Source organism: Sinocyclocheilus anshuiensis, unplaced genomic scaffold (assembly GCF_001515605.1).
Source record: "Sinocyclocheilus anshuiensis isolate Anshui unplaced genomic scaffold, SAMN03320099.WGS_v1.1 scaffold1662, whole genome shotgun sequence".
NCBI lineage: Eukaryota > Metazoa > Chordata > Actinopteri > Cypriniformes > Cyprinidae > Sinocyclocheilus > Sinocyclocheilus anshuiensis.
The window spans coordinates 522,719-539,276 of NW_015545835.1; the positions used below are offsets into that span (position 1 = coordinate 522,719).

Consider the following 16,558-nt stretch of genomic DNA (forward strand, 5'->3'; position numbering starts at 1 on the left):
CTCACTCACTCACACTCACACACTCACACACACTCTCTCTCTCACTCACTCACTCTCTCACACACACACTCACTCATTCACACACACACACACTCACTCACTCACTCACTCACTCACTCACTCACTCACACAGAATCACATTCATTATCACGGTAAGTTAACGTTACACGTCCAAAAACAGGAGTTTGTGTTTGTAAAGAGCTGATCCTGATCACTTCTGTGAAGCAGTGGGTGAGACTGGGCTGCAGCAGCAGGGTGACATGACTGTAAGAGTGTCTGCTCCTGTGCTTTGCAGTGGGAGGTGATTTGGAGCTGATGGGGGACGAAAAGGAAACCTGGAAAGTTAAGACATTAGACGAGATCTTACAAGAGAAGAAACGCAGACGAGAGCTGGAAGAGAAGAGTGACCCTAAACGCTCAAAGAACGTGAGTTCATGATCATCAGCTGGAGAAATATAAACCGTGGCGTTCATATACATGCAGCAGGCTTGGTTTGAACCAGTAGCCCTCCTGTCCTGTTCAAACACTGGCTGCTACTTCTGTGTTTGGGCTCAGTTTGACCCATATATTTACTTCTTAATTTTTTTTTTTCATGGATGCTTGTAGTGAATATTTGCACACTGAGGCACAAACACATACAAATAATTATGAATAGCATCTATATAACGTTAATTGCACTTAGTTTAAGTAGTATTTATTGATATCGCATTGTCCAAAACACAACAGGACAATTAAGCAATATAATCAGATTATGAGCATGCAAACAACATATTTGAAGTTTATCGTGAAATATTTTCTGATAACAGCACGCCTTATTATGTTACATGCATTATCCCTGACTGTTTCATCTAAATGTGTTATTGAGAGAGTAGTGAGACGGATTACATAATTCACAATGCTCCATGAGAGTGAATGATTGCTAATGTCCTAAATGCTCTTTTTCTCTGTCGAATGATTTGTTTCTGGCAGACGGATGATCGGGAATCCAAACGGGACACTCCGGAGGAAGGAGAGCTACGAGACCACAGGATGGAAATAACAATAAAGAATTCACCCTACACACGGGAAGACTCGACTGAGGACAGGTTTGTGAGAGGTTTAATGCTAGTGCAGTATGGGACTGTTAACAACGGCTCATGAATCTCATTGCGGTGTGAGAGGACGAGTTCTGTGTGTGTTTGATCGGCTGATATTCAATGTGTTTCTGCAGAGGAGAGGAGGACGAGTCTCTGGCCATCAAACCCCCGCAGCAGATGACACGAAAAGACAAATCCTACCACAGAAAAGAGGAGAAGAGGAAGGACAAGAGGAGGCGCAGGAGCGTTTCTGCAGAAGGAGGTCTGCACCTTACCAGACAAACCTGCCCACGATAACATTGTTAGTGACAAAACTGCAGAATTTCGGCAGCAATGTAAAATACATCCCAGAAAATCAAACGTTTGCGAAAAAAATGGATGCCAATATCAATAAATCTAGGATTTTCAGCACTGGCCACTGGCTGAATTTTATTTATTTATGTGGCCAGAAATTTTCATTTAAAGATTTTCATTCATGAACTGTTTATGAATTAAACTTTGGTTAATCTGCTTGACCCATAGAGCTTGGGTTTGTGTCAGACTACAAAAACCTGCAGCAGCCAAAAATAATAATAAAATCACTAATCAAGAGCTATTCAAAATCTCAGGTGGAAAGATACCTTCACTTCATTTCACTTCAATTATCACTAGAAATGGCTTGGCTAATTCTTGTCTGTGTTGTGTTACAGCAGGGAAACACATACGCACAAAAGACAAAGAGAAGGAGCGAGAAGATGAGAGAAGGAAGAGACAGTGGCAGGAGGACAACAAATCACGACGAGATTACGAACGTCAGAAACGGAGAGATCAAGCCAGAGATCACTCCCGCCGAGAGAGGTCTCACACACACACACACACTCTCTCTCTCACACACACACACTCACTCTCACACACTCACTCTCACTCACTCACTCTCACTCACTCACTCTCACTCACTCACTCTCACTCACTCACTCTCACTCACTCACTCTCACTCACTCACTCTCACTCACTCACTCTCACTCACTCACTCTCACTCACTCACTCTCACTCACTCACTCTCACTCACTCACTCTCACTCACTCACTCTCACTCACTCACTCTCACTCACTCACTCTCACTCACTCACTCTCACTCACTCACTCTCACTCACTCACTCTCACTCACTCACTCTCACTCACTCACTCTCACTCACTCACTCTCACTCACTCACTCTCACTCACTCACTCTCACTCACTCACTCTCACTCACTCACTCTCACTCACTCACTCTCACTCACTCACTCTCACTCACTCACTCTCACTCACTCACTCTCACTCACTCACTCTCACTCACTCACTCTCACTCACTCACTCTCACTCACTCACTCTCACTCACTCACTCTCACTCACTCACTCTCACTCACTCACTCTCACTCACTCACTCTCACTCACTCACTCTCACTCACTCACTCTCACTCACTCACTCTCACTCACTCACTCTCACTCACTCACTCTCACTCACTCACTCTCACTCACTCACTCTCACTCACTCACTCTCACTCACTCACTCTCACTCACTCACTCTCACTCACTCACTCTCACTCACTCACTCTCACTCACTCACTCTCACTCACTCACTCTCACTCACTCACTCTCACTCACTCACTCTCACTCACTCACTCTCACTCACTCACTCTCACTCACTCACTCTCACTCACTCACTCTCACTCACTCACTCTCACTCACTCACTCTCACTCACTCACTCTCACTCACTCACTCTCACTCACTCACTCTCACTCACTCACTCTCACTCACTCACTCTCACTCACTCACTCTCACTCACTCACTCTCACTCACTCACTCTCACTCACTCACTCTCACTCACTCACTCTCACTCACTCACTCTCACTCACTCACTCTCACTCACTCACTCTCACTCACTCACTCTCACTCACTCACTCTCACTCACTCACTCTCACTCACTCACTCTCACTCACTCACTCTCACTCACTCACTCTCACTCACTCACTCTCACTCACTCACTCTCACTCACTCACTCTCACTCACTCACTCTCACTCACTCACTCTCACTCACTCACTCTCACTCACTCACTCTCACTCACTCACTCTCACTCACTCACTCTCACTCACTCACTCTCACTCACTCACTCTCACTCACTCACTCTCACTCACTCACTCTCACTCACTCACTCTCACTCACTCACTCTCACTCACTCACTCTCACTCACTCACTCTCACTCACTCACTCTCACTCACTCACTCTCACTCACTCACTCTCACTCACTCACTCTCACTCACTCACTCTCACTCACTCACTCTCACTCACTCACTCTCACTCACTCACTCTCACTCACTCACTCTCACTCACTCACTCTCACTCACTCACTCTCACTCACTCACTCTCACTCACTCACTCTCACTCACTCACTCTCACTCACTCACTCTCACTCACTCACTCTCACTCACTCACTCTCACTCACTCACTCTCACTCACTCACTCTCACTCACTCACTCTCACTCACTCACTCTCACTCACTCACTCTCACTCACTCACTCTCACTCACTCACTCTCACTCACTCACTCTCACTCACTCACTCTCACTCACTCACTCTCACTCACTCACTCTCACTCACTCACTCTCACTCACTCACTCTCACTCACTCACTCTCACTCACTCACTCTCACTCACTCACTCTCACTCACTCACTCTCACTCACTCACTCTCACTCACTCACTCTCACTCACTCACTCTCACTCACTCACTCTCACTCACTCACTCTCACTCACTCACTCTCACTCACTCACTCTCACTCACTCACTCTCACTCACTCACTCTCACTCACTCACTCTCACTCACTCACTCTCACTCACTCACTCTCACTCACTCACTCTCACTCACTCACTCTCACTCACTCACTCTCACTCACTCACTCTCACTCACTCACTCTCACTCACTCACTCTCACTCACTCACTCTCACTCACTCACTCTCACTCACTCACTCTCACTCACTCACTCTCACTCACTCACTCTCACTCACTCACTCTCACTCACTCACTCTCACTCACTCACTCTCACTCACTCACTCTCACTCACTCACTCTCACTCACTCACTCTCACTCACTCACTCTCACTCACTCACTCTCACTCACTCACTCTCACTCACTCACTCTCACTCACTCACTCTCACTCACTCACTCTCACTCACTCACTCTCACTCACTCACTCTCACTCACTCACTCTCACTCACTCACTCTCACTCACTCACTCTCACTCACTCACTCTCACTCACTCACTCTCACTCACTCACTCTCACTCACTCACTCTCACTCACTCACTCTCACTCACTCACTCTCACTCACTCACTCTCACTCACTCACTCTCACTCACTCACTCTCACTCACTCACTCTCACTCACTCACTCTCACTCACTCACTCTCACTCACTCACTCTCACTCACTCACTCTCACTCACTCACTCTCACTCACTCACTCTCACTCACTCACTCTCACTCACTCACTCTCACTCACTCACTCTCACTCACTCACTCTCACTCACTCACTCTCACTCACTCACTCTCACTCACTCACTCTCACTCACTCACTCTCACTCACTCACTCTCACTCACTCACTCTCACTCACTCACTCTCACTCACTCACTCTCACTCACTCACTCTCACTCACTCACTCTCACTCACTCACTCTCACTCACTCACTCTCACTCACTCACTCTCACTCACTCACTCTCACTCACTCACTCTCACTCACTCACTCTCACTCACTCACTCTCACTCACTCACTCTCACTCACTCACTCTCACTCACTCACTCTCACTCACTCACTCTCACTCACTCACTCTCACTCACTCACTCTCACTCACTCACTCTCACTCACTCACTCTCACTCACTCACTCTCACTCACTCACTCTCACTCACTCACTCTCACTCACTCACTCTCACTCACTCACTCTCACTCACTCACTCTCACTCACTCACTCTCACTCACTCACTCTCACTCACTCACTCTCACTCACTCACTCTCACTCACTCACTCTCACTCACTCACTCTCACTCACTCACTCTCACTCACTCACTCTCACTCACTCACTCTCACTCACTCACTCTCACTCACTCACTCTCACTCACTCACTCTCACTCACTCACTCTCACTCACTCACTCTCACTCACTCACTCTCACTCACTCACTCTCACTCACTCACTCTCACTCACTCACTCTCACTCACTCACTCTCACTCACTCACTCTCACTCACTCACTCTCACTCACTCACTCTCACTCACTCACTCTCACTCACTCACTCTCACTCACTCACTCTCACTCACTCACTCTCACTCACTCACTCTCACTCACTCACTCTCACTCACTCACTCTCACTCACTCACTCTCACTCACTCACTCTCACACACACACACACTCACTCACTCACTCACTCACACACATACACTCACACACACTGCATTTATTTGATCAAATATAAAGTAAAAACAGTGATACTGTGAAAAATCATTATTATTATTATCAGTGTTAAAAACAGTTTTTGCTGCTTTATATTTTTGTGAAAGCCATGCATTACCATTAAAAAGTTTGGGATAAATAAGGGAAACGTTAAATTAGTACCTTTATTCAGCCAGGATGAATTAAATTTATCAAAAGTGCCAGTAAAGATATTTATGATTTTAGAAGAGATTTCTATTTTGAATCAATTCTGTTCTTATGAACTTTCTATTCATCTGTGAATCCTGAAAAATAAAATGTTTCACAGTTTGTGCTTCACAGAAATAAATTACAGTTTAACAGATATTCACATAGAACACAGTTATTTTAAATCATAATAATATTTCTCAATATTGCTATTTTTACTATACAGGTGCATCTCAATAAATTAGAATGTAATGGAAAAGTTCATTTATTTCAGTAATTCAACTCAAATTGTGAAACTCGTGTATTAAATAAATTCAATGCACACAGACGATGCACCTGTATTTTTAATCAAATAAATGCAGCCTTGGTGAGCAGAAGAGACTTATCTTCTGCTAAAAAATACTTCCAAACTTTTGAATGGTTGTGTGTTTATTTATGGTATGCATAATTTCATATGATGCAAGGTGTTGGTTGTCGTCTGTTGAGGGAAGTTGTTGTCATCAACCTGTTAAGTGTCAGAAAGCTTGTTTAGCTGATCTGTCAGTGAGCGGCGCTGTGATGCATCTGGTCTCATGCACATGTGACGCTCTCTGGTCTTTAGCCTGATGACTCCCGTGTGTTCATGTGAATCCGCAGGGATCGTCTGGAGCAGCTGGAGCGCCAGCGGGAAAGAGAGCGCAAACTCCGTGAGCAGCAGCAGAAAGAGCAGAGAGAGCAGCGCGAGCTGAAGGAGAGAGAGAGGAGAGCGGAGGAGCGCCGCAAAGAGAGAGACGCCCGCAGGGACGGTGTGTCCACACACTCACACACTCACAGCAGCTGTATTAGGAACGCAAAACAGAAAGCCCCACTGTCATACTAAACTGTGCGCTTCACTTAGATTTCCCAGCATGTGCTTGTGAACACAGGAGAAACACACTCACATTCAGTGGCAGCTGCTCTGAGAGTCACTTCACCAACTATCTTCAGACACAAACAAGATCTTAACTGCAACCCGCCAAAGTAAACGTTCAGTTTATCTTATGACAGATATGTATTTGCCAAAAAATAAAAGGAATTGTTAATTGTCGTTTAATTAAAATTGTTAATGCCTTCATTTGAGGACCACTGTTTTTTAAATAATTTTGTATTCAATCATAAATCCATAAAAATTCAAACGGACAACAAGGTGTTTATGAAAAAATTAAACTTTTCATGGGGCCCTATTATTGTTAACATTTTAATAAATTATTAAATTGGGAAAAGTTTTATGAATTCCATTAGATATCATTTTTGACCTCGTTGATGAACATTTAATTAAACTTAAAAATGGAATCCAGAACGATTAAAATGAGAAACATGGAATTTGGGGAAACATTCATAGGACCCTAAATTGAACACAGGTTTCTTGTTTCCTTTAAGATGAGTTTCAGGATCTGCAGTGCGGTATATTCTCCTCTGTTTTCAGACTCATGTCAGATATAGCCACTGAATGCCATGTGTTTGCGTGTTGAAGTTGGTGGTTGTTGGGCTGAATTAGCTGCCGACTGGACCGGACATAAGGCTACAGTGGACTAATGGAAGGCTGACTGTGTTTCAGGGCCTGTGTCTCATCACAGAGGGGCTCCTGGAGAGGAGTACACAGATAAGAGCCGCTCACGGCACCGCAGCCGCAGCCGCAGCCCGGTCCGTCAGCAGAGAGAGACTAAAGCAGAGAGCAGCGAACAGCGGCGAGCAGGTTACGCTCCTCCTCCAGATAATACATCACTAGTACACTTCACGTCAAATACATCTGCCTGACTTCCAGTGGACGGTCATCAGCTCATCTGTCTGCCTTCAGTAAATGTCCTGAAGAGAAATTCTGCATGTCACATCAAGTCGTATTTATTTGAAGGGCACATTGACAGAACATTAATGTTTCTAATGTTTCCATTTGTTCCATACCAGTTTCCGACTGATTCTGCATCTTTCCTGCTCATCTCTGTGAAGCTGCTTTGACACGTGTATTGTATGAAGCGCTGCAGAAGTAAAGTTTGACTCTGCTGTCTTGCTGTTTTTGTTTGCAGTGCGGGAGGGGAAGATGGAGGAAAAAAATCCCCTGTCTGATCTGCAGGACATCAGTGACAGTGAGAGGAAGACCAGCACACCAGAGTCATCGATGGGTACACCTCTACACACACACACACACTTTATTGAATAGATCTTCTGATTTAGTTCAGTCTGGTTTTCTGTGGTTCTCTCTGTGTTTTTGTTCAACAAAATGACTCAAAAACAGTACCAAAGCATCTTGCCATGCTGCCATTTATCTGGTTGGTCATCTGGTTAGATCAGAGCTGTCCAAACTCGGTCCTGGAGGGCCGGTGTCCTGCAGAGTTTAGCTCCAACCCTAATTAAATACACCTGAAGCAGCTAATCAAGCTCTTACTAGGCATAGAAACTTCCAGTCAGGTGTGTTGAGGCAAGTTGGAGCTGAACTCTGCAGGACACCGGCCCTCCAGGACCGAGTTTGGACAGCCCTGGGTTAGATAAAGAAAAATGCTTCAAATCATGGAATGACCCGTGATATGTTCTAGTCAAGTCACCATTATTTATATAGCACTTTATACAGTACAGATTGTGTCGAAGCAGCTTCACAGAGAGAAACAGGAAAACAACAGAATCAATGATGCAGACTTCATCAAATTAACAAGACAGTAGTGTCATCATTCAGCTCAAGTCAGTTCAGAGCTGATTCAATTCAGTTCAATAACTGGGTTAATGTTGCAAAACTCATCAATTAGGAGCAAATTTGATTAAGCTGTAAAGCAGAAAGCAACAGTGTCATGATCCAGCTCATCTCAGTTCAGGTTTTGTTGTCATCTGATAGTTTCAGTGATATTGCTGAATATTAAGCGTCTCAAAAAAAACAACTAAGCTAGTCAAAGGCAACAGTGGCAAGGATCCCATACTCAGAATGATATCTGATTTCCACTGTAGAAAGTGTGTGTGTTCGCTGCTGTTTACAGCTGATTTGAGTAATGAATGTAGATCAGTCATCAGGGAATTTCTTCTTTCTTTTTATATTCAGTTTATTTATAACTTTTGTTGATCAGGGTTGGGAATTAACAGGCACTGCCACCCAAATGAACAAAAATGCCCACCGATTTCAAGATTGTGTACAGTGTACAATTAAACTGAATCTGTTACGACTGTCATGATTAAAGTGAAATGTAAAAATGAATGAAAAGCGTTGATTGCAGCATTACATTTAGAACTATTCACGTTGCATCAAAGAATGGTGTTGTTTTTTGAAGCGCTGAGCATTATAACCATCACACATGTATGTGTATAGTGCATGAATCATTATGCACTTTCCTATGTGTACATACTTTATCTTTCTCAGCTGCCATGAGTGATGAAGAACAGTCAGAGGAGGAAGAAGAGGACAGAGAGAATGGAATCCACATTCCTCCCAGTGAGCATTTCATCAACAGTGCTTTATTTTTTTGTGACTTTAAAGGTATAATTTGATATGATAATTTACTCTCGTCAAATATCTTTCGCATTAGTCTGTGTGTGCTATGTGTCGTGTTGCTGTGACAGTTCCAGAGTCCCGGTTCGATCATGACTCGGAGGTGAGCGGTGAGGAAGAGGAAGAAGAGGGAGCTGAGGAGGCGGGAGACGTCACCCCACAGTCTCCCTCTCATTCAGCCACTCCTGAAGACAACTACGTCCCCGAATCGCCGCCCATCTCGCCCGTAGAGCTGAAGAGAGAGCTGCCCAAATACCTGCCGGCTTTACAGGTGCACACGCTCGCACACAGCTGTCAGCTTTCACGCTCACTCCAGCGCAGGTGTGTGAGCTGGTGTCCCGCTGTGTGCAGGGCTGCCGGAGCGTGGAGGAGTTCCAGTGCTTGAACCGCATTGAAGAAGGCACTTACGGCGTCGTCTACCGAGCCAAAGACAAAAAGACGGATGAAATCGTGGCCCTGAAACGACTGAAGATGGAGAAGGAGAAGGAGGGCTTTCCCATTACCTCCCTCAGAGAGATCAACACCATCCTGAAGGCCCAGCACCCCAACATCGTCACCGTCCGGGTCAGAAAACACTCTAGCGTTCACTGTGTAAAGAATAGCTCTCATTTAGATCAGGGTTTCTGCAGGGCTAAAAAGTCTTCATTCATCCGTTCATAATGCAAGGCCTTAAAAAGAGCAGAAAGTCTTGAATTCATGCAGTCGTGGCATTAATAAATGTTGCGTGCATTGCAATCACATTTCCAATACAAATATATACATGCATGTGATGCATTTTCAAAAACTGAACAAAATGAAGTTAGTTAATGCTTAAAATGAGAACAAATGTCTGTAAGCGGGGTATAATGAAAAGCCCATTGGCAGACACAGTATTTGCTTTTGTTTTAATCATGAACGCACATAATTTCAATCAGTTTCTCTCCGTTTGCTTCTCAGGTGTATCTTGATTTAAGAGTCTGGAGATATTTGCACTGGAAAACATGACAAAAATAGGGGGGGTGGGGTTAAGTAATGGAGATCTGTTAAAGTTTTGTTTTCAAACTTTGAAGCATTTCTAATGTAAGACATTTACATTTAGAGACCGTATCGACTTGTGTTCCCTTTAGTTTATTCAATACATGGTCCTAAAGTCTTACATTTATCTGCAGAAACCCTGACAATAGGCATTTCACTTTATTGCATGGATCTAATTATTTAATAGATTATACATTCTTAACACCTCCTTTGAAATGAACACTAATCATTTTAATTAGACGGTGATAATGCCTTTATAAGCCAGTTAAAATACTATTAATGAACTGGGTTTTTAATGGTGGTTTCCTTGAAAGGCTCAAGCGTGTTTCGGGTGTGACTGAATCTCTCGTGCATGTGCTTTCTGCCTGCTGTAGGAGATCGTCGTGGGCAGTAATATGGATAAAATCTACATAGTGATGAATTACGTGGAGCATGATCTGAAGAGTCTGATGGAGACCATGAAACAGCCCTTTCTGCCCGGTATGACCCTAAAGCATGCAGAATAATTCATCATGTTGCACTGACATCTTTGCCATAATGAGGCGGTTCTCTTCTGTTTCCTGCGCAGGCGAGGTCAAAACGCTGATGATCCAGCTGCTGAGAGGTGTCCGTCATCTCCATGACAACTGGATCCTTCACCGTGACCTGAAGACCTCCAACCTGCTGCTGAGCCACAAAGGCATTCTAAAGGTCAGTCGTCATCCGCTGAGTTCACACTGTGTTATAGCTATCGCCGTGTTAGTAGTGTTCTTTAATAATGATGCAGGATATTAACTAGCATGTGAATGTGTTCTGTAGATCGGAGACTTTGGTTTGGCTCGAGAGTACGGCTCTCCGCTCAAGCCCTACACTCCAGTCGTGGTCACACTGTGGTACCGCTCACCTGATCTGCTGCTGGGGGCAAAGGTCAGTGGACGACATCAGTGACATCGACCCAGATATTGGTTCCCGCCATTTTTTGTTTGTTCTGATTTTTTAACAAAACTAAGCCTTTAAGACAGACCATGAGCTCAGAGATTAAGTTCTAAATGATGCTTCTGTAGAATCTACAAAAAATACCACATTTGCAAACCAGAAGACAGATCTGTCCGTCAGAGAAGTTGCTATAGTCATAGAATACAGCAGATATATAGTTTCTTTACAGTAAGTGTCAGATATATTGGTTCTTGTACTGAAATGTTTTGTTTTGAATGTTTGTAAATGATAGTTTTCATACTATGTGTGAAAGCTGATTTCACGTTTTAAAGCTGGTGGACAGTCACTGTTGCTCACTAGGCTGTCGATGGACTCAGATGTTTAGCCGTCTTGTTTGAATCGCTCTCGTGTTTCCTCCTCTCAGGAATACTCCACAGCTGTGGACATGTGGTCAGTCGGCTGTATATTTGGAGAACTGCTCACGCAGAAACCTTTATTCCCTGGCAAATCTGAGATTGATCAAATCAACAAAGTTTTTAAGGTATGCTTCATCACATCCTGAATGTCTCGAGTCAATTAAACCGATATTTTTCTGCTTTCTGATAAGCACTATTATCAACTCATCAGGAAGAAGTGTTGATGTTGATCTGTAAGTGCAGCTGCTGATAATCATATCCATGAACATTTAGGGGTTTTTTTAATGTTGGTTGAGCGGACGAGTCCTCAGTATGATGGGAATATTTCGAACACCTCCGATTAGTGGTCGACTGACTGGTTTTTCTTGGCTGATGACTGTATTTGGAGAGCTTTGTGGCCCATATATACAGTTTAATAATGGCAAATAAACACTTGTTTTACAGCATTTACATATTCATTTACAGGTTTTCCCATGCAAACACAAAGTGCTGTATAGAATGCTATATTTGGAATTGTGCAGCCCAAAACTTACTATGTTGAATGGGGGCCTAGATACAGATAGATACTCAATAAATGTCTGCTAATGTCAATGAAGACTGTGATATAGACCCAGCTTTTTGACCTGATTATGATGCATGCAACCACTCAAAAGCATACACTCCACTACTTTCACTGTTAGTATGTAGTAGAAGTATGCAGAGATAATGCAAAATGATTTTCTTTACTCACATGTGACACAGATCAGATATCGTTGAATACATGTAAATACAAAAATCTGCACAAGATCTGATTTTTATTTGTTTGTTTATTCTGGTCTGAGCCACTTCCCAATGTGTTTTTTTAATCAGATACATATCCGATATCTGCATCTAAACACGTATAACAGTATCCCATTGGGATTCCAACCAATAACTTGATAAAAAGATAACTTGACTCTGTTGTATTACCAGTTTTCTGTATACACTTGCACGCTGAGGCAGAAACTTTGTATCTATCAGTAAGAGATTGCGCGCACACAGAAACATTCAGGAGCACAGAAAGCATTTTAGCCGCTGCAAAAAAAAAAAAAAAAAAATTAAATATCTTCACTACTAAAAGCTAGGGATGTAACGATTCACTCAACTCACGATTCGCTTCACGATTATTATGCTTCTATTGTCCTCATTGGTTAGTCGCTTTGGACAAAAGTGTTTGCTAAATGACTAAAATGTAAATGTAAATAACAAAACTACATTGAAATTTTAAAAAGCCCTAAATCAAATAAATAACACAAATTAAAGAAATCTCTTCATATAAACAAACTCAGGCTTTGTCTGTGCTCTAAAAGCTACATTAGACTATATTTTCCAGCAAGATGATAATGTCACTGTTTTTGAAGTAATTAAACTGACAGCTTCACTATATAGAGAGGCTGCACAGACAGAAAATTCACAATCTCGCTCTCAAAACACATTCAAATAAATTAACTCTTACCACATTAATTTATTTCACTTCTGAATTCTAGATCTAACGAGCGGTAGAGAAAATAAGTACTGTTGTTTATCCGTTCAGTCAAATTTTGCGCTGCAAACGTTAATAACCGCTTTAACTTGTCCACGCTGCAAGTGATCATGATATAATCGGGGTAATCACAGCTGGTGTGCGTTACAGTCAAAGAATCGCCCAGTGGGTGTTGTTTTTTATATACGTCTGTGTCACTGAAAGAGATCACCAGTGAAATCACTCTAGTTTGGGTGGGGAATCATGTAAAGAACTGATGAAAACTGTCTGTTGGAGATGCTGTTTTCTTCTCTGCAAGGGCAAAAACGCATCGTATGGACTTCCAATAGTGACGCCGTAGTTTATTACAGATACAGTACAGTAATGCTGTTTACAGCTGCTCATGAAGCCTTGGGGGCTGAAACACAATCATGGTAAGAGGCGTTCCCAGCACACGCTCTAAGCGTTTGACCAATCACAACAGACTGACCAATCAGCAGAGTTTTTCAGAAAAGCAGGCTTTAAAGAGACAGGAACTAAATCAGAGCGTTTCAGGCTGAGGGTGAAAAGAGGTGCTGCAACAAAGTACAGTATGAGAAAAATCACGAGTTTAAATCAGATAAATGCATTGTAACAGAGGAGCGTAATATGTACGCTTTAAACGGTTAATGTACTGGAGGACCTGACATGACATCGTGTGTGTGTGTGTGTGTGTGTGTGTACGTGTGTAGGACTTGGGCTCTCCCAGTGAGAAGATCTGGCCGGGATACAGCGAGCTGCCTGCGGTGAAGAAGATGACTTTCACAGAATATCCCTACAATAACCTGCGCAAGCGCTTCGGAGCGCTGCTGTCTGGCCAGGGCTTTGACCTCATGAACAAGTAAGAGCTCACACAGCCCACCGCATTCAACACACTGCTTCATTTGAATAATTCATTTTTATATTTACTAGAAATAAAGTTCCGTTAACACGAAGCTGGAATTAGACCGTTATAATGTAAAATACTTTTGCTGGAATTCGATTTCTTATGATGCAAAACATTTACAGATGAGTAAATTTTTACCGATGCTTCCAAGACTGTCCCGAGTCATTTTGAACAGCTCATCTGTGTCAGCTAGCTGGCTAACATTATACTGGTGGTAAATCAGCTGAAAATCAAACCTTTGCGAGGTATGAAAAGGTTGAGTGGAGCAAATGCACACGTGACGGCACTGAAACTCATTATTATGCACGGACAGAAAGTGCCTGCGTTTTTGTTGCTGTTGTTTTGCTGAAGTGCTGCATCAGTGTAGAAGCAACTGCTTCACGTTATGAAACACTGGAGTTAAAAACAAAAGACTCAGAAGAGCTAATTTAACGTTGGTTCTGGAAACCTCCTGAAGCATTTCTGGATATTTACAAACCTTGTCATTGAGCCTGTGCGTCATTAGCAGCAGTGTGATTGAACGTGAATCATTCATTTGGAAATAAACAGCCATCGATCTGAACGTTGCTATGAGATGTCTGTTGGATTTCAGTCATTTCTGGCTTTCGGTTTATTTCTCAAGTTGAAATCTGTCAAGGGGTTCTTGTTTCCAAAGTTTAAGAGGCCCTGATGTAAAGGATGCTGATGCTCACAGATGGCCCTGAAAGGTCACGGCCTGCCTGAAAGCACCATCACAGCCTGGCTGCGAATACCACATTCATATGAGAGAGCAGCAGAGGAAAGGGGACACACACACAGGAGACGAAAGAGGAAAGACATTTAAGACTCCATCGTGCGCTCATGTATTGCTTCTTCACAGCAGCTTAAACGTGCCTCATCCAGGCCAATTTCTAATGTTGCACTGTTTTGAGAAGAGTTATATAATGTGAAACTCTTTAGTTCCAATGCCAAATTCATTAATTTGCTATCTGATCTTTTGCTTTGTGTCCATCAAGTTTGAGAGCAGGCTGTATAGTCACTGGAATAATTCATCCAAAAATAAAAATCTGCTGAAAATGTGCTCACTCTCAGTTCATCCCAGTTTAGGATGAGTTTGTTTCTTCATCAGATCTGGAGAAATGTAGCATTGCATCAGTGTCTCAGCAATGGATGCTCTGCAGTGAATGGGTGCCGTCAGAATGAGAATCCAAACATCACAATAATCCACAGCACTCCAGTCCATCAGTTAACATATGGAGAAGACAAAAGCTGAAACAAATCCAGCATTAAGACGTTTAATGTCCATAATCCATAATAACGCTTCCTCCAGTGAAAAGTGTTCTGGTCTGAATCAGGAGAGAAATCTGCACAGATCAAGCACCGTTTAAGCAGCTCTAAACGAATATGTGGCTGGATTTTGATGTGAGAGACAACAGGAGATGCACTTTTTCACTGGAGGAAGAGTTATTATGGATTATGGGCTCATATTTTAAGCAACGGTTTGAAGTTAAAATGTCTTTATGGGTTTGTTTGTTACAAACATGCAGCTTTCCACTTCACAAGATGTTAATTGATAATTTGCAAAAATACCCAGTACCATTATATATACATTGTGTCAATTTAACCTTGCTCCTTTGTTTATCGTTCCTACAGTGACGCAAGACAGTAGCAGTTTCCACATCAGCTGCTGTTGACAGTTTTTCTTACATGTCTGCTTTCTGTCTCAGGTTTCTGACGTACTGCCCTGCCAAGCGGATCAGTGCCGATGAGGCACTTAAACAGGAGTATTTCCGGGAGTCGCCGCTCCCCATCGAGCCCTCCATGTTCCCCACATGGCCGGCCAAGAGCGAACAGCAGCGGGTGAAGAGAGGAACGAGCCCACGACCGCCGGAGGGAGGACAGGACTTCAGCCAGCTGGTACAGTCCACATGAAATCAGAAAATGAAATCAGTACATGATTCAGCAGCGCATGTTGTTCTGAAGAACAAAGCTAGATTCATGCTGCACTGCAGCTTTCTTCACACTGTTTGAAATCAATCAGTTCTGTCTCTGTTGACCAAGAGGAGGCACAATTCAGCTCTTTGTCTTCTCGTGTCGTCATGTTTGTCTTCCTAAAACTCCTGGTTATTGTTTCTCATTCTCATCTCTCTGTTGTCCTCTTCAGGGTGATGATGATCTTAAAGATACTGGTTTCCATTTGACCACTGCTAACCAGGGTGCCTCCAAAGCTGGTCCAGGATTCAGCTTGAAGTTCTGAGCTCCGGCGGCCAGCAGGCTTTCTTTGCGTGTGTCTGACACGATGCTGAGACTCATTTAGAGAACGAGCATCAGAGAGCAGTTCACTGGACTTCACTGAGACACACAGACTCTGGGGAACCATTTTCTTTTTACAAGCACCGAGGACCTCCATGAAGTTCAAGTGCTTTAATTTCCTCATGTTCATCTGAAATATAATGTGTTGGTTGGTTCTGCTTGGTTTGAAAACGAGCAGCAGATCAGCATTTTCAGATTTTCTCTTTTATTTTTTTCTCTTCGTCTGCAGTTGTAGCTGGGAATAGGATGTTGAAAATCCATTTTTGTGACATCATATGAATATTAAATAAAACAGTTTTAAAAACATTAA

At 43.0% G+C, this 16,558-nt stretch overlaps 1 protein-coding gene across 1 annotated transcript in view; it reads left to right on the top strand.

Annotated features, from left to right (window-relative positions):
- Positions 1–16,558, top strand: part of cdk11b (cyclin dependent kinase 11B) — a 17,423-nt gene extending 865 nt beyond the window's left edge. The window contains exons 2-19 of the mRNA XM_016499423.1: positions 296–426; positions 970–1,085; positions 1,211–1,338; positions 1,766–1,913; positions 6,356–6,504; positions 7,296–7,433; positions 7,762–7,857; positions 7,971–8,016; positions 8,989–9,149; positions 9,278–9,477; positions 9,558–9,770; positions 10,595–10,700; positions 10,789–10,910; positions 11,019–11,126; positions 11,560–11,676; positions 13,763–13,911; positions 15,663–15,852; positions 16,100–16,558. Coding sequence (XP_016354909.1) covers positions 316–426; positions 970–1,085; positions 1,211–1,338; positions 1,766–1,913; positions 6,356–6,504; positions 7,296–7,433; positions 7,762–7,857; positions 7,971–8,016; positions 8,989–9,149; positions 9,278–9,477; positions 9,558–9,770; positions 10,595–10,700; positions 10,789–10,910; positions 11,019–11,126; positions 11,560–11,676; positions 13,763–13,911; positions 15,663–15,852; positions 16,100–16,192 — 2,391 coding nt within the window. The 5' untranslated portion in view covers positions 296–315 and the 3' untranslated portion in view covers positions 16,193–16,558. The remainder of the gene's footprint in view (positions 1–295; positions 427–969; positions 1,086–1,210; positions 1,339–1,765; positions 1,914–6,355; positions 6,505–7,295; positions 7,434–7,761; positions 7,858–7,970; positions 8,017–8,988; positions 9,150–9,277; positions 9,478–9,557; positions 9,771–10,594; positions 10,701–10,788; positions 10,911–11,018; positions 11,127–11,559; positions 11,677–13,762; positions 13,912–15,662; positions 15,853–16,099) is intronic.